The sequence below is a fragment of the Barbatula barbatula genome (assembly GCF_947034865.1).
Source record: "Barbatula barbatula genome assembly, chromosome: 16".
NCBI lineage: Eukaryota > Metazoa > Chordata > Actinopteri > Cypriniformes > Nemacheilidae > Barbatula > Barbatula barbatula.
Window position 1 is genome coordinate 14,614,626 of NC_136779.1, and position 18,217 is coordinate 14,632,842.

The following is an 18,217-nucleotide window of genomic DNA, read 5'->3' on the forward strand; positions in this document are numbered from 1 at the left end:
CCAGTGACAAACATAAAGAGTGACTAATAATAATGATTTATGGCAAAAAATGTAAATCATGAAATATGGAGATACATCAGCGATACAGCTGTGAGGTTCTGGACGAGTGTTTAAATCATGCGAAGTGGTCAATTCAAATCTGGAACCTCATTGACAATTTTGAACACTGACAAAAACATTTAGGTATCACCTGGTTCCATTTTGGTATGTCGGAGCAATCGAGAATTCCATGGGTTGGGTTGAAGAACTCTAAATAAAACCTCTTTGGCCAACAGCATTTACCAAAATCTGATGATACTGAAATTTGAACGAATTAACAAAAACTTTTCAATGATTGTTTTTTATTTAAAGAAAGTGACCACCATTATGCCTGCAATTAGCTGTTTATATAATATGATATAATATCCCCAAGTAAAGCCCTCTTTTTGAGTTTGAAGCATATGTTTTAATTGGCAAACATCAAATACACTCTAAAGGTTGGGTTACTTCAACCTAGCTTTGGGTCAAAGATGGACAAACCCATTTGTTGGGTTACGAATGAACCAATGCCGGGTTGTTTTAACCCATCGTTGGGTAAAATATAAACATTTTCTGGGTTAATTGAATCCAACCGTTGAGTTTGTACCTTTTTGTCACAAAGCTGGGGTGAAATACCACCCAACATGCTGTAATGACGTAGAAAAGGTCGAAACAATGATAATGTGTCCAAAAAGCATGTTTGAAATAGTTTTTCTTCAGAATATTGTCCTGGCAGATATAATGTTGCTCAGAATGTTTGAGGCTTGTGAACAGTGCCATCTACAGGTGTAACAACGCTGTACATAAATGTGTATTGTGTATTCAAATGTGGCCTATATGTGCTGATAGTGAGCTGCGTCTGATATAATTCATTTAGAGAATGACAATCAAAGGATCTTGCATTGGATAAATAAACAAACTGAGACACAAACACATTTATATCATGCTATTTTAAGATGTATGTTATTATTTATGTTATTTTTGAACCACTAAAAATGTTAAAGCATTAAAATGTGAGAATTTTAGCCATTAAATACTGCATACCATTTAACACATTTAAATCATGTCATGTCAAAGGCTTTATTATTTAAACATGGATGAAGAACGTCACATTACTCTGTAACTGTGAATTACAGGATATAAAGACTTTTGATAAAGATCTTTTGATTCTAACAGATCAAAAATCAATTTATTTTTACATCTGCAATTCATGCTGTGTTCTGTTAGACTAAAAAGGAGTTCAACGCTCAAGAATCAAACAACAGGGATTCCTTGGGTCATTCTTTTCATTGGCTTTCTCTCTGCAGCTCATCTATTGCAGCTGCTCAGCCATGACTCCATCCTTCACCCCGGCGGCCACCACAGCAAAGAAGAAAGTGGGAACCAGAGAGCGGATGCAGAGGGCTACCCGAGGGATGGGGTGAGCGAGGAGCACCTCTCGTCTGTGCCAGTTCACCGTTCTTACAATCTCGTGAGCCAGGGCGTTGGAGCTCACTCCGTGAGTTGTCAGCTTGCTAGAGATGTCTGGTGGTAAAGGAACAACAGTCAAGGATCTGTTTGAGTGAAATCGAACCAAAAACAAACCATTATTTAGAACATTCAGGCAGCAATGGTGATTCAACTACTGCCTAGTCAGAAATGTGTCCAAGGGTGTGTGTACAGTATGTCTGCATTTTTATTAAACGCTGTGAAATAGGAACAACTAACAAGGTAAATGATTTTGATAATTATATGTTGTTACCGCTATGACAGTTATTCGGTGACTGGGTGATTACTCACATGCCCAGAGGGGATTGGTGGGAGGGGTTTTGGAGGGAGTGGTGTTTTGTGGTACAGCATTAATGAAGGTGTGACTGATTGTACTGACAGAGATCCCAAACTCCTCCACCTCTGCTCTCAGACAATCAAAGAATGCCTGGACTGCATGCTTGGAGGCAGCATCTTTAAAACAACCATGTTAATAAGAAGATGCAGCTTTAAATAAACACCCAAGAAAAATATTCCTTTAAAAGCATTATATATAATATAGTAAATATTAGTTAACAAGTGATTTATTGACACGAACGTCCGTGTTGTGTCATCATAGTTATCTGTGCTGAATCCATTCCCATACAGAGTCTTTTGCTATTGCTGTTTTGTTATTGAATTATTGAATATAAATTGACTATTGTCTGAATATACTGTATAGCTATTATCCAGAACTTTAGATTCTGCATAAATATATTGCGGTTTCTGCAAGAAATGTATTGTGGGACTACGTTTGATCTATTCAGCTGTGATGTTTCAATCTTACAAGAGGTACGAAATGGAAGAGACAGTTTTCCCTGGATGCTGTTGACCAAGACAAATTGGCCTGCTCTCCTAGTGATCATTAATGGGAGGAGACCTGTAGAAAATAAGACATTTAATCTTTTAATATTTTTTCTGCCAATAAACTATTATTTTTCTCACACTGTTGCCAGATTTTGAGCTACGGCCTTCTATACCTTTGGCCAATGTGATAGGCCCAAAGTAGTTGATATCCATCATTGTTTTGTCCATGTCTAGAGAGAGATTCTGCACTGGTGCTTTAACCTTCATGCTGCTGTTGCAAATCAGGACATCCACACAGCCGTAGGACTCCTCAATCTCTGTGATCATTTCTAAAATATTCTCCATATCGCTGAAGTCCAGCAGAACAAGCTTGGGTGTAAAAGTCTTAAACAGGCAAACAGAAACAGTGCACTTCAGTGGGATGGAGGTCACAGTCAAGGTGACAATAAAACAACATTCTGACTTACACTCAAACCTGACAACTTCTGAATACTCATACCTGACCTTAACTATACCATTAAGTTATACCATTAAGAAATACATTTGGAAGAATGCTTATAACCATTCAGATGTTGCCCCTCATTGACTACCATAGTAGGAAAAAATTCAATGGTAGTCAAAAGTGCCCCAGAACTGTTTGTTGTCCTACATTCTTCAAAATGTCTTCTTTTGTGTTCAACAGAACAAAAAACAATTATAAAGTCATGTTTCCTACTATGGGAGTCAATGGGTGCTAGATCTGTTTGGTTACAAGCATTCTTCCAAATATTTTTGTATTCATCAAAACAAAGAAATGTATAAAGAACTCGAAGGTGAGTAAATGATGACAGAATTTTCATTTCTGGGTGAAGCATGTGACTAAATATGGTATGTTTTATGGCATTCATTTCCTTCCCCTAATGCATTTATTCAATTCACCGTAAAAGGTTAATACTGTACATATTGAATGTACTGTTTAGGGTTAAACTGTCTCCCAAATGCATAACTGAAAACAACATTATCCATTGTTTAGACTGCTTATCATTGCATTATATATAAAATATTGACAAGAATTAGTCTAGACCAAAATTGTCTGGAAAGCTTACAAGTGCAAGATTACATCCGTTTGTGTTAGTAAATCTGAAACTGAAATTTGCTCTCTACTTGCTCTCTACATTTTCATCTGTTTAGGGGAAATAACTATCAAAGAGATCACTTTTGTGATTTTTTTAGTCCTGTGGGATTGTGGAATAACATTTGAATGAGATTCATGGACACACAGCTGTCAGAGAGGATATCCTGCCATTGTTCATGACAGAGGAAAAACATTGAGACACACGGACATGATTAGAACTACTATTGTAATGAGTATGAGACGAACCTGTTGATGGATTCCACGCTTTCAGATTTTTTACTTGCAGGTAGTCTAAAGGCTTTTTGGTTGTAAAATGTATACTCACTGTACTGGGGTCTGATCCATTACACAGTGAGTCATGCAGAGATTCAAGCTTGTCCCAACTGGGGCCGCACAAAACCAGCCTCGCCCCACCTTCATGAAACAGTTTAGCACATTCTGAAAGAACAGAGGATGAGCAAAATGTGAGTAAACGCAGTCTATCCTTAGTAAAACATGATAAAGGAATCTTTTAGTTGCTTTCGGAAGGGAATGCTAAGAGAAAGCTTTCTGACGACCCAAACGTATTGATCCGGTAGCTCTCGCAATCCCAACAATCCTTTCTCTGTTGTGTGAAAGCATACAGCTCACTCCCTATCAGTCCGGTGCTTTATTTGGTGGGAATGCTGCTCTTTGCTAATCTTAAAATACTTTCTTTAAATATTGATTATCTGTATTGTCAATTTGATGTCATAGGAATTGGTAACTATTTTACAAGGTGGCTAAATTGTATAAATTTGTACGTGAAGTGAATCACTCTAAAGCGTACGATTGTTTTAAAATAAATGTGTATTGAGTATATTCAAATTTAACTTTTCATGCACACATTGATATTTCTTGTGTAATATATGAATACGTTTCATCTGACACACGCATCTGGCACAAACTTCAGGTCTTTGTTTGTTGATCAGTCTATCTAATGGCTAATAATATAACTATTCATATTTAATTTATGTAAATATTAATTTATATTAGTATTTTATTGTATAATAATTTTGTTAGATTAACAATTTGTTGAATAGGTTGTTTAACTTTTTTGCATTTAAGTTTAACCAAGTAACTGTTCTTCAACCCAAAATAAAACTGGCTAGACATACTTTTACTTCAATAAAATAAAGGTCCTTAAAAGGTTCTTCACAGCGATGCCATAGAAGTCAAAGGTTCTTTAAAGAACCATCACTTTCTTCATTTTTTTTATTTGAAGAATACATTTTTGCCACAAAGCTCCTTTTTATGACACAGAAAAGTTGTTCAGATGTTAAAGGTTCCTAATAGAACCAAACGGTTCTTCTGTGGCATTCTATGGCACGAGTAGCTAATGTCATTTACTTGTTATTTATTTTGTTTGCTATCACAAAAGCGTGCATGTGTAGTAATGTTTGTTGATGTTGTTGCTTTGAACCCGTCTATATCATAGCTAAATTAAATCAAAGGTTATAGATGTTAATACATGCCGCAGTTCTATAACTTTGAATGGGGAAGTCTTACAGACTCTAACCGTGGAAGTCCTGCCTTCATACAAAAAGAGACAATGATCTTTTGTGAAAGACAATCTTCTGTGGGAGAGGTTCTGTAAACCTGCCAAATTTTGCACACTTTGATTATATATATTACTGTTTTTAGCTTACATTATGGCCTGCTCTGGACAAAAGGCAGTTGAACGTCTAAGACTTTGAGTAAATATAATGTATTGTGGTGAAGAAGTCATTTATACATCATTAAGCATTACCACTTCCCATTCCGGATACAGCATCTGTGATTACCACCACTTTGTTCTGAACCATGGATTTGGACATGAATCGCATGACCTCATTGTAAACATAGTAAACTCCAGCAAAAACCACTATCAGCAGAGGCAGAATCATAACAGACGGGACAGCCATCTTCTGTAAACCAAGAAAAACAGGAGTTAAATGACTGTTCGTCCTTTGAGATATAAAACACTAGTGTGAGGTCAAAATGAATGAGTTTTTAATCATGCATAACTTTCTAAACTTATCCCGTGCTAGACTGGTGGGATTGGTGGTGTATGAAAGGTTTGTCAAGCTGTGAAGAACACATGCTTCCTGATAAACTGTCAGAGACTCATTACTTTTGGCATGAACATATTTAAAAGTGAAGTTTGCAGAGGCAAATACACAAATACAAACACATAAACACATACTTATATATATTAGTTAGGTTTCAAAGATCTCATGTTGAAGAAAAATCATGTTTTTTACTGTGCATTGAAATAAATATCAGTCGAACTGAAGTTGGTTTGTTTGTTTTAATTTAAGATATAATAACTAATAAAATACAGCTAACTAACACAATAAAAACATGATAACATAATAATAAAAATTATTTTTGAACCATTTAAAAAACTGAGTTATCTAATTTTGGATCCAAACTCTTCATATACTGTAAATGCTGCATTATATTGAATAAACAATGACTCTGGAGTGAGACTATATGTTTACCTTACTAGAAGAAGATAGTCATCAAAACATTGAAAGGAGTCAACATTTTTAGCAATTCTTCTCAATTGCTAAAGAAATTACTCACTTCATCTTTAAAAGTAATATTGCACTGTAGAATATACTATAGTCAACTTTTCACTGAATGTAAGAAACGGTGCGTGCATTCTTCAATCTTTTTGTTAAATATATACATGCATGCACATGTTTGTATTTATATAATTAATTATTGTACACGGTAGTCTATACACACAGAGATTATGTAAACAAAAACATTTATATTGCATACGCTTAGTCGACACATGGACACATACTGTATATCACTACTGCAAAGTAAATGGACAACACAGATTAATAAAAAATGGGAAAACTTAAAATCACATGTCCCCAATTTATCCATTTGTATATACATAAATGTCCTTTGTTGTTAACCAGTGTATTTGCGTGATGATCTGCATTTGTGTTTTTTTAAGATAATAACAGACATTTTATACTTGTGCTACCTGTGCAACTGTTTGGCCTGTGCTACAAAACTTTAAACCTCTATAGCATCAGTGCTACGTGCAAAAAAGTTAATGTACAGTATTTCAATTCAGATCGTGGACCGAGATTCTTCGTTATGAGGATGGTGGTATGCTTTTGTGGGAAGATTGCCTAGCCCTACTCACATTGGACAAAGACAGAATGTGTTCATCGTATAAATAGCATAGTAATGGATTTCAGTCACAAGTAGGCCTACGTCTAAATAGGAAACACATTTGTAGATTGATTTGTCATTCAACAGTCTGTGTAAAGTCATGGACTGTTGCAGAAGAACCCCATATATCAGCAGATAAGTTATTTGTTAAATCATCAAATGATCTAAGTGTTAACTTGAAAGAATCAACAAGCAAATTAACAAATGCAAAACTGTTGTCTCTTTGATCATTTGTCCTTGCAATCTACGTAGAGTAACATTTGCTGTCATTACTTCCATAAAAGTGAACAGAGACCAAGTTCTAAATATAAACTGCTCTAAGCCACTGTCCCTGACACCTCCAGCCAAGTCACCCATGACACTGACATTAGATATACCGTACGGACATATTAAGACATTCATAAAGAGAATAAATAACACAGGATAATTCTTCCAGCCAATAACCATTTTTGTTACTTTTAACAAAACATTTCACAGTCCAACACAAGCAACAGTGTCTCAGATAGATCACACTGAAATGAAGCCAAACAAAGACACACACACTGCATGCGGCTGTAATCTGCTGTATTTTCAGTGTACTTACAGTCTGTATAGAGTTAATCCAGATTTCAGTGGAAATGTGTGTTAGTTTCCGGTTATATAACCAGATTGAACCCTGTCACTTTTCTTGTTCATTCAGACCCACTCTCGCCCGCAGTCGACACAACTTCTCAGGATCATGGATCTTTATATAGCACGCGGCCGAGTTAGTGACATGTCATGTATGTTGTGCCTTCAGTAGTTTCTAGGGCATGAGGAGTGACTTGTCTTCAGTTGATCTCACTTCACACACTGTAGATAGGGGTGGGTTTCTTTCTATATTCGTATTCATTTGTTGTAAACTAATACTGGATGCGAGCCAGTAATAATGCAGATGTAAGAATACATGTTTAAACTCTGGGATATGAGAAAGATGAAGAACAATATCAAGATGTTTCTACAAATAAACCATTTTACAGTAAACACAATTTACAATAAATTAAAGATTTGATTTAAATATTGTTAATTATTTGCTTTTACAACAAGTATTACAGGATTGTAGGATTACGTATTCAGAAAAAATCATGCCTTTTTAAAATCTTGATTCACAATTTGAAATGCTTAAAAAATATATATTTATTTCTTATACATACACTTGCAGTCACAAATGAACTCTGGGATTATGAGAAAAGAAGGTAACAGTTTTTTATTGAAAATTAATTTGAAGTACGATATCCTATCCATTTAATTTATATCTTTACATTTATATTTGATTAATTCAATTTAGTTTGTGTTCAGCGTGTTTTTGTTATTAATAGCCTATACAAACAATTTCACATCAAACAAAAGTGGAGGATGTCTTCCTAGTTCTGCATACGAAAGGTTTTTTTTTTATCTTGAACCAATGACCTATTTTATTGTATCATCCAAGGAAAGGCGTTAAATTATAAAGATGTTTTAACCGAGTTTATGTATTGTATATATACAAAATATTCAGACAGTGGCCACAGGGTGGATATCTCTCCCATAGGACCGTTCTGCACGAGAACTGCCAAACTCTCGCGAGATAAAATGAAATTCCAGCAGCAAATCTGCGAGCTCGCGACCTCCCTCCATTGGGAAAGAGATCGTACCCGATTGAGGGGAGAGAAAACAGACCCTCTTTAGCCCTGGAAACCCTTTTAAACTACGCGTTTATAAAAGCACATGGAGCCACAGCGTTCGAGTGAAGAAATGAACGCCACTGGAGGAGGACAAAATGTCAGCTTTACCGAACGCTGGGATTTGTAAAGCTCCGTTAAACGAGCAGGAGGAAAGGCTTCATTAGCGAGCTAACAGACGCTAGCACGGCGAAGTGGGTGAAAACTTCGAGGCTGAGATCATTTCCAATTGGGATCGAAAACCTAACGACCTCGCTAACCCTTCGGCTTTTTCCTCACCAATAAGGTTTTTGGCATCACCTCACTGTGGGATCGGCTTCATTTGAACGGAGGAACGCACGAAATAATCGCTTTATTTACCGCTTGCACAATTCCAGCATTGATTCTCGCAGAAATGAGATTAGAGAGGAGTCGCTTTGTGAGGGCAGGCCATGAACTCGACCACATCACGCAAAACACAGAGCAGGCCTGTTAACTAGAAATCTGTTGATTTAAACTACTAAAATTCTGGATTTCATTGAGGTTGCGAGGTTTGGAAACGAAGATTTGCATCGGCTCTTAAATGCCATGTTTTGTGTGGTGACGACAGTGACAAGAATCGGATGAAAGAGTACCAGGAGCGGTATTATCGCCTTCTTTTTATTTGTGGGATTTGAGACGAGCAGACACGGACGAATAAGATGTCTAGTGCGAAAGAAAACACTTGTAGGAAATTTCAAGCGAACATTTTCAACAAAAGCAAATGTCAGAACTGCTTCAAGCCTCGGGAGCTGCATCTGTTGACGGATCAGGATCTCAATCAGGTACGCGGTGTATTTCATCACTCTCCGTGTCAGCTGATATTCGCGTATTCACGGGTCATTCATAAAACTGTGATGTTGACGTGTCGCCCAGTTTCACATTGTTTCACAAGTCACGTTGATAATTGGTTTTCATTAACAAACAACACTTTTTTTTTGACTAGTTTTCAGTGAGCATTGATCATACCTTTACAAAACGATCAACGTATTGTGTTCACACATATATTGTATTGTTTAAACGTGGTAAATACTTAGGTTTACGTTTTATGAATTATTCAGATTTGCCTAGCTATAAACACTGCAGTTGTTTCTTCAAGACATTATTGGTTGGGTTGAATCTGTTGTGTTCCATTACAGTTGATCTATTACTACCCCTCCTTGAATAATCCCTTTACTGTTGCATCCATTTGGTAAGAGCTTCCAGTTGAACATTTGTGAGTTCTAGGAAGGCAGTATTTTCCTGCTAGAGGGCTTTAGAGAAAACCTTATGCTAAAGTTTGTCACAACTAACTCCACGTGATTTGTTTGCTGGATTTTTACAAATAATCGTTTTTTTCATCTTCACAGTGTTTGAGGTGAGCTCTTGGATCCCGTAGTAGTTCAATTATTAGAGCATTGCATTAGTGGCACAGATTTGATTCCCAGGGGTCACACATACTTTTAAAATGTATTCCATGAATGCACCGTAATTTGCTTTGGATAAGAGCGTGTGCATACATGTTAATATAAGAAAATTCACGTTGGAATCCAATTGTAATTTTTCCTTGAATGAACTCGATGCATGCGGCAGAGCATAATTCCATATGTTTAAAAGGAATAAATGAGAGCAGTTACATGAGAAGTTAAATGAGAGAAGGCCCATAAGTGCCTTTTTTAATTGATACCATACCCCCAACCCAATGGTTAACAGCCCTTTTAACCCATTGAGCTACGTCAGCATCCTCCGGCATGTGTGTGTTGTGGTTTGAGTGAGATTACCAAGGGTTAACCCTTTATCGGCAAGTTTTCACGAGTGGCATCACTCACTAATCTGGTGAAGACGGTCCAGTGGTCATTATTACATCAAGGCCTTGTGCTTTTGCTGATATTGTATAACAGTCCTCCTTTTAAAAGTTGGATTTGTTTATATTATGTTAGGTGTCAGATAGAGCTGGGTATCGATTCTGATGTTTTGATTCGTTTCCGATTCACAAGCTTTCGATTCGAACCAATGATTATGGATGTAATACAATTCCACTAGATATTTCTAAAAAATGAATTAAATGAAGAGCCACTAACCTTTATATTAAACTTTAAACATACTTGAGTACATTGAAACGGAACAAGTTCTTTTATATTTAAGATTTAACAAAATTAGCTGTAAAGCGGGGCTGCAATCACATGAACCGCTGCCTTTCATGTGAAGGTGATGTTAAATTCGACGACAAGCCCGCATCCGTGTTAATTAAACAACGAATGAACGATATCCGCCTTGTTGTAACATCCACCAATTGTAGAAAGAAAAGTGACATCTAGTGGATAGTAGTAGCACTTAAATTCACGTTAATGAATGTTCAGTCCTTGTGGAAATATGAAAGATAAAAAATAGATTTACAGCTTTTGAGAATCGATATTGCATCGACCGCATTTAAAAGTGTCAGATGATGTTGTGGTTGTCAATTGGGAGTCGGGACTGACAACAGAAACCGTCAATATAAGGGGTGGAACGGTTCACAAAATCCACGGTTTGGTTCTTGTCACAGCTCTGTGGTCACAGTTTTCTGTATAGATAGTTAATGTTTTTTCTCTAGACTCCAGAAATACCATACATCAGCAGAAAATATACAGCCTTATTATCCACCATTTTGTGGATACAGGAAATGTAGGTTGGATGTTTGAGGACAATATGTGCTTGTCAAATGTGCAGCGAGAGTGACCCCTCGTTCACATTACAAGCAGCAAAGCGACATGATCCCATTCATTTCAATGGAGAGCTGGCGACTTCCGGTGACATGAGCAGTAGCAACCCTCAGGCAACCACTAGTGGGAACGCCCACTAGTGACCTAACCACCAGACCCCTAGCGACTTGCAGCGACAAAGTCGCCTATAATCTGAGCGCGGCATGATTTGTGAGAAGATGGCTCCGGGTGGCTCCCGGTTGCTGTGATGATGCGTGTTGATCGTCTGCGCAGCATTGCATGAAGTCCAAAAAGCCCTAATGCTGAAAGAGTGTTAGTCAATGCATTGAAGAAAATAGCCACCATGGATGCAACAATGTTGCTTGTCAGATTCCCCCAACAAGCGACCATATTTTTTTAATAAGCCCCTCAATTTGACAACAGAAAAAGAAACTCAGTCACGTATTATAAGCGGACATGGCAACTATGCTGCTAACGTTCGCCTCTGTCTGTGCCAAATGGAAAAAATGCATGTCACGCTACGCATGAACAATACATGAGAGTCTAGAACTGTGAAGTGAATAAGGATTTTTTTCTGAACCGTTCCATCCCTAGTAAATATGAACATGAGAACAGCTTTATTGGGTTGTAATATGCTTTATAAATATGCAGAAGGTTCAACGAGTAGAAGCAAATATACAACAGCTCAATCTGAACAGTCTCTATGAGGTGATGTTGGCAACTGACAGACATTCTTTTACGTCTTGGGGTTGAAAAGCTTTCAAACAACTGCAATTTTCACAGATGTATTCTTTCAGGAAGGTTCTTGATTTGTCTTAGGGCCTTCCAGAGGAGCTCTGTGCAATTAAAAAACAATATACAAACACAATTAAATCTTAAAAATATAACTTTCTCTGAACCTGTACACAATATAGAAGTTAGAATGATTATACATTTCTGACAACCCCATACATAAAACAACACGAAATTATATATTTTTTACATATTGCAAAAATTTAATTTAATTTGAGGTTCAGAACAGTACACATTCTAAAAATGGAAAGTTGAGTCAAGCTGCTTAAAGCATCCCAGTGCGATTCTCATGCAGAGGGAGGTCTTGCTTTGACAGGGCACGTGAGGGATGGGGGCTTGTGAAAGGAAGTGCGTGTTGGGAAAGTGGAGCAGAGTTTCCCAAAGGTCGCTCCCACTTCAGAAGCTGTGGTTCGGCCTGGGGAGGGTTTGTGGGTGGGTGTTGGGGAAGGCAGGGGGGGTTTTGTTGAGGTGGGGGTAGAAGTTCAGGGTGAGGGCATCCAGTGTTGAGGGGGATGTAGGGATAAAGTGAACCACTGGGACCTGCCCGCCCCCAGGCTTCAGCCTGGGAGGAAATTAGAAGTTAAACCTGATGCGGACAGTAGGGCCAAAGGGTTAGACATGCAGCTAGAGAGAGGAAGCAGGTCTTCAATGTGTGGAGGAAAACGCAGGGGTGTGCCACCTAGGGCTGGGCGATCTTCCCAAAAAGCATATCACGATCTTCATAACAAAAAAATCTCTGTCCTCGATCTGAATTGAAATAAGGGCTGTACGTTAACTTTTTTGCACATAGCACTGATGCTACAGAGATTTAAAGTTTTGTAGCACAGGCCAAACAGTTGTACAGGTAGCAATTTATTATAGCTTTAAAATACAGATCACCATATAAATATACAACAAAGGACATTAATGTAACATACAAATGGATCACTTAGGGACATATAATATTTTGTTTACCCATTTTGTATTGTTTTGTGTTGTCCGTGTTTTATTGGATAATAGTAATATATTTGTCCACATACTGAAACCATAATTTAGTAGCCTATAGTATAGTATTTACTAGGCCTATAGTAAACTGCAGAGAAATTCCTAGACAATATAGTGTTTTTTGAACCTTACTTAGTAAATATAAATATTAAAGTATACTGCAGTTGATCAATTTAGGACAAGAATACCACAATTTGCTAAATCTAATACTATAGAACGCTACAGTGTTATTTCATTCTAGTATTATGACATTGTGTGTAGTTCTGTGATGATAGTTTTTCTCAAACAATGAAAAGGGCTAAATGCACCTGAAGTAAAATCTCAGGGCATCTCTGGACATGATGTTCATGTCATATTTATGTCCACATACAGTGAGATACAAATTCGTGAGTCCGTCTGTCAGCATCACGGAAATCATAGGGCTCTAGATATAGTCTATATGAACTCCGGGAAACGAGTTTCAATCACAAAATAGACAATAACAAAGTACATTTCCGGTGCGCCTATACTTGTGCTGGTGTTCGGTAATACGGTGCCCCACGTTAGTAAAAACCAACGGTAGTGTTTCCGCGGGCACTTCAAATCACCACAAAGAACAATGTCCTTGTTTTTTTTCTTTGACTGGTAAAAAAATTACACTGCATGCGTTCATGTTGTGGTGTCATATGCACGTGCACTCTGATGTAAACAGCCTCACGTGGAGAAGAATGGAGGAAGGCGCATCGCTGCCGAGTCCGACCTAAGGTGAAATATGAGTTATGTAGTCAGGCCACTTCTCAAGTTGCCGATCTAAAATGTCAAACGAATCGCATCCATTTGCATTCCTGACAGTTGAAGAGTTAGCTTGGTCAGCTAGCCATGGTAAAGTTTGTGTTTCATAATTTAACAAATAAAAATACAGTAAGCAAGTTATGTAGTTAACAATGGCAGTGTGGCAGAACAATTATTTTGATTTCAAGTTGAAGATGGAACTCAAGACTATCGTATTTTACCACTGAGTGCTGCTTCTAACGTGCAAGGTAAATTTTCACAGGGTCATTGGTGCGAGTGAGTAAAAAAATATTTCCCCGCAAAATATTTATTTTAACATTTAATGGGATTTATGAGTGGTGAATGACGTTCTTGTGATAAGTGCAGGAAAGCAGAGAGCTCGTGCACTCCCCCTGTCTCCAAGCTAAAGTGTGTGTTTGACTTCATTTGGTATTGCGCAGACCGAGCAGCATTAAAGCAATGTTAGAGCGCTACATCTCATGGAACATTGATGTCATATTCCGATCGTTCTGAGCTTAATGAAGCCGGAACACGTCGGTGTTCTCTCTCCCTCACCTGTTTATCAAAAGTAAGGTCGGAAGACCGAATCCAATTAGCGCATCAATGTCCGCTAATGACCGATAAAATAACAAATACAAAGTTTCTTCGCATTTATTTTTGATTTATTGGGCTCGCAAGTGTTAAAGCGCAAATATGAAGCGGTCTATAGCCCACTATTTTGAAAGACAGTGTTACAAATGAACAGAACAGATTCATAAACGGAGGTCTCAAGGCCAATTATGATTTCTATAAAAAAGGGAGCGACCAAATTGTGAGAGAGGGGGTCGCACTAGTGTGACCAGAGTCTAGAGCCCTGCATGAATATTAATGTTTAAATTGTATTTGACTGTGTATGTTGAATACACTATTGTACAGCAAAAGTAAAGTGGCATCTTTAGCTTGATCATCACTTTTACATGTGTTCCTCCTTTACTAATATCTTGGATTCCATACTAGATTTATTAATTGCAAAGAGGGCCTGATCTTTGTTGCCAAAAAATACTTGTGCTTTTCTATTTGATGATGTGACAAAGCTCCTTAATTTGTCAGACATGTCAGCTAAAATTATTGGTTCACCCAAAAATGAAATTCTCTCAATTTTCCCACCCTCATGCCACGCCGCATGTATGACTTCCTTTCTTTTGCTGAACACAGACTCCGGGACAGCAGTTGAGTCTGAGAATTTTTGGGTTAACTATTTCTTAAAAAAAGGTCACATTTTTGATTCCAGGTGAGACGCGGCTTGATATTACATTCTTACCCTTGGAGGCAAAACATCTGCTTGTCTACACTATAGAGAAGCTATATTTACATGCCTAGTCCTGTTCAGCTATGTCTTTTCATGAAGCAGTAGCCTACATTTTCAAAGTAGTCAGGCTTGTTTGTCAAAAAGATCATATTTTCCAACAAGTTGCCTTTGTGGTTTGCATGTTCTTGTTCCAGGATTTGTTTTGAAAGATGGAAAGAATCAACACAATGAAGCCCAAAATTGTTTGCCTTTGACTTCCTTAAACATGTACTATTGTTTATGTAGGAGTTGATATAATATTTTTGTTTCGTTGCAGGCCAAACCAATCTATGGGGGATGGCTCTGTTTGGCTCCAGAGGGGACAGACTTCGACAATCCAATGCAGAGATCAAGGGTAAGAGAATGGTTAGAAAGTGATTCGGGGGTTGCTTTCAGGTTGGTTTAGTATGGCATGCATGGCGTGAGAGGACAGATGTAGAATCCCACGCATCAGATTATATTTTGAGTTGATGCCTACTCTGCCTGTTTAATATGATAATTTGGCATTGATGGTAATAACTTGTACATGTAAGGTTTGAACACTTTGTAATTTACTGTTTGTAATTCACAACTTGACATGAATTATTTCTTATTTTCACACAGAAATGGCAACGGCGGTTCTTTGTCCTATATGAACATGGCTGCTTGCGCTTTGCATTGGATGAATCAGTAAGATGTCATTTATTACAGTTTTGATCACACAGTTTTACATCAAACCTATGTGTAGAAGGCTCACTGCTATCTTTTGTCACAAATGCATTTTTTTCAAAGCTGGCTCGACCGTTGTTGCTGTTGGTCTTATAGGCAACTTTGATGGCTCCACAACTGGTCCTTTCCCAACTCTAGATCAACCAACCCCAATCACCTCTTTCCAGCCTGTACTTTCTTTTGAAAATATAAGATGGCACATCCCAAAAAACACCCACCTCAATGGATTCTTATCAAAAGACAATATAACCATATAAGAAAATTATATATAACTGTGAAATAATCCATGAAACAGTTTGTTGCTTCATCACCAGTTCTGAGAAAATGAGCTAGTAAGTCTAGGCAGATGTGATGTGATCCATCGGAACACTGTCCTGTGGTTAATGAGAGCCTGTCTCGGACTGTTTGTTTCACAGGAATGTGACATGGGTGACCAAATTAGCTGCCTGATCTGGCTGGAGATTACAGCGTTTGTATGTAAACAGTGAGGCCCACACACAGGCTCTTCACTAGAAAGATTGAGAGCTCCGGAGCCCCTAGTGCGGTGTCCCTAGTGACCCTTGACTCCTATTGCTTATTCTACATTGGCTGTATCACATTCAGTTACTACAGAATTGCTCGCTTATAGCAGCGCAATCTCTCATTCCTGTGTGTAAAAGTAGGCAGAAGAAGATTTGCCTGGCTGTTGTCACATCATTGTGTGAGATGGCAGAGAGAGGACATTGTTTTTATTTCAAGTGAGGGATGAAGACAAACAGCCCTAGTTCAGGGTACTACAAGGTTTCCTGCAATTGTTTTGCTTTCAAAATGTTGTCAGCTCTGTTGTCTTCATAGCCTTTTAATCTGTGCGAGGGGGATTTCGAACATACTTTAAAGTAATGTCAAGAAAATGGCCACTTTAGGGTATTTAAACAGCAGTGTTCTGGCTATATGACATTTTCTATTTAGTGTGTCGAAGGAACAGTAGCAGTTTTGGGTATAATAGAGGAATTTAATTGATTATTTGTAATTTCAATCCTAATTTCAGCTGTCCCCTTTGACTTTCATTGTATGGACGCAAAATCACAGTAGGGCTGTAGCTAGCTATTATGTTAGTAATCTAGTAGTCTACTGATTTTTCAATCGACTAATCGAGTATTCGGATAATAACTTTTTCTGTTTAAGAGCATATTTTTCTGTAATTTATTCTCCAGCGTCTTCTGTGTTTACATAAACGCTGGTCAGTGGGGAAACGCAGTGTTCCGTTTGTGCTGTAGTTAAATGGATTAAGTGTTGATTCGAGGCAAAAAAAATAGCTTCAGTTATTTTTTTATTCTTATTACTCGAGTTACTCAAGGATTTGTTTCAGCTCTAATAAACGTTTTGAATAACATGAGGGTGAAGAAATGTTTTGGGTGAACTATCCAGTTTTGTTTTGGGTTCCATGAACGTTGGTTCAGATCAAACTTTCTTCAAGCATGCTCTTTTCACTCAACATAAAAAATAAGCAGCTTCTCTAGTAGCGTAAATACAGTAAGCACCTCACACTCTCATGGCGTGTTTTTACTGTAATGACAAATATAAGTACGCACTCTGATTCGTCTCTGCCTCAAACTGCAGTCGTTTGTTTTGTTTCAAACCTGTCCAGTTAAGATGTGTTAAGCATACACATTAAGCATACTTATTTGGTAGAGATGCGCTAAAAATAAAACACATGCTTTGAAAATTTGAAGAGAGATCTCATGTGTATTTGAACCACCAAATGTTAATATCTGTGCTGTTACCATAGTAAAAACTTATGGTAAAAACAAAAAAATTTCATGGTAAGGTTGACATTTTCATAGAATTGCCCTCCCTGCTTTAATCCTAGTACATCTGCGATCATTTGACACAGAAATAATGATTGTGACGTTGTTTCATACCTAATGATGTTGATTGTTTTCTCTGCTTCAGTTGCAGCAACAACACAGATAAGAGCGTTTTGACTTTAGTCGTTGGTGTTATAGACACAGGAGAATCGTGGGTTTTCATTAATGAGATCGTGTGGGTGTTTGAATCGAGACTGCGATCTTTTGACGATTGATCGTGCAGCTCTAGTCAGATGTTCTGTACTGAAGTCTAGGCTCAGGATTGCATTCCCCCAATATGCCCTTATTTGGAGAAACCAAAGAGGACTGGTGGTGACGCTGCTATAATCTGAGAACGTTAGACCCCCAAAACCACATCGAAATGACAAATATGCTTTGAAATTTACATTCCGCAAAGGCCTTGCCACAATACCTACAATGAGACGCTGGGTTTAGAAAGGCCAATGAAAATGATCTCATCATGACAGCTAAGGCCAAATGGGTGCATCGTGATATTATTTATTTTTGTAACTCCAGTATGTGATGTGGTAAAGACCAGTGGTTCTCAACTGGTTTAGCTTTAGGATGCATTACTTTGGTCATCAATCAGAAACTCAACACTGTGGCTAAGTTCTGTGTGCGGAAAACCCCCACAAATGTCCTTAAGGCACATTTAAGGTCAATGGTCAAAAATATGCAAAATTATAAACCTGAAGTGATTTTGCAACAGGTGATGGGTGTTATCTTTGATGCTCAACATATAACACTGCAACAATGACAATATGATAAAA

The 18,217-nt window shown here is 37.7% G+C and overlaps 2 protein-coding genes across 6 annotated transcripts in view; one reads left to right on the top strand and one right to left on the bottom strand.

The window, feature by feature from the left end:
• Positions 1 to 328: 328 nt before the first annotated feature.
• Positions 329 to 7,473, bottom strand: dhrs7cb (dehydrogenase/reductase (SDR family) member 7Cb). Its single transcript, XM_079475789.1, has 7 exons — positions 7,224 to 7,473; positions 5,214 to 5,370; positions 3,771 to 3,883; positions 2,505 to 2,715; positions 2,312 to 2,404; positions 1,798 to 1,959; positions 329 to 1,542 (listed from the first exon to the last, which is right to left on the bottom strand). Exons 2-7 carry the CDS (start codon positions 5,365 to 5,367, stop codon positions 1,331 to 1,333), a joined length of 945 nt encoding a protein of 314 aa, XP_079331915.1. The 5' UTR covers positions 5,368 to 5,370; positions 7,224 to 7,473; the 3' UTR covers positions 329 to 1,330.
• Positions 7,474 to 8,223: 750 nt separating this feature from the next.
• The window catches only part of LOC306906175 (myosin phosphatase Rho interacting protein), a 35,718-nt gene continuing 25,724 nt past the window's right edge, over positions 8,224 to 18,217 (top strand). For 4 of the 5 annotated variants that reach the window (XM_079477320.1, XM_079477322.1, XM_079477321.1 and 1 more), the window contains exons 1-3: positions 8,233 to 9,122; positions 15,170 to 15,247; positions 15,496 to 15,561. In XM_079477320.1, coding sequence (XP_079333446.1) covers positions 9,000 to 9,122; positions 15,170 to 15,247; positions 15,496 to 15,561 — 267 coding nt within the window. In that variant the 5' untranslated portion in view covers positions 8,233 to 8,999. Of the gene's footprint in view, positions 9,123 to 15,169; positions 15,248 to 15,495; positions 15,562 to 18,217 lie in introns of all 5 variants that reach the window. The other variant, XM_079477324.1, reaches the window with a different exon arrangement.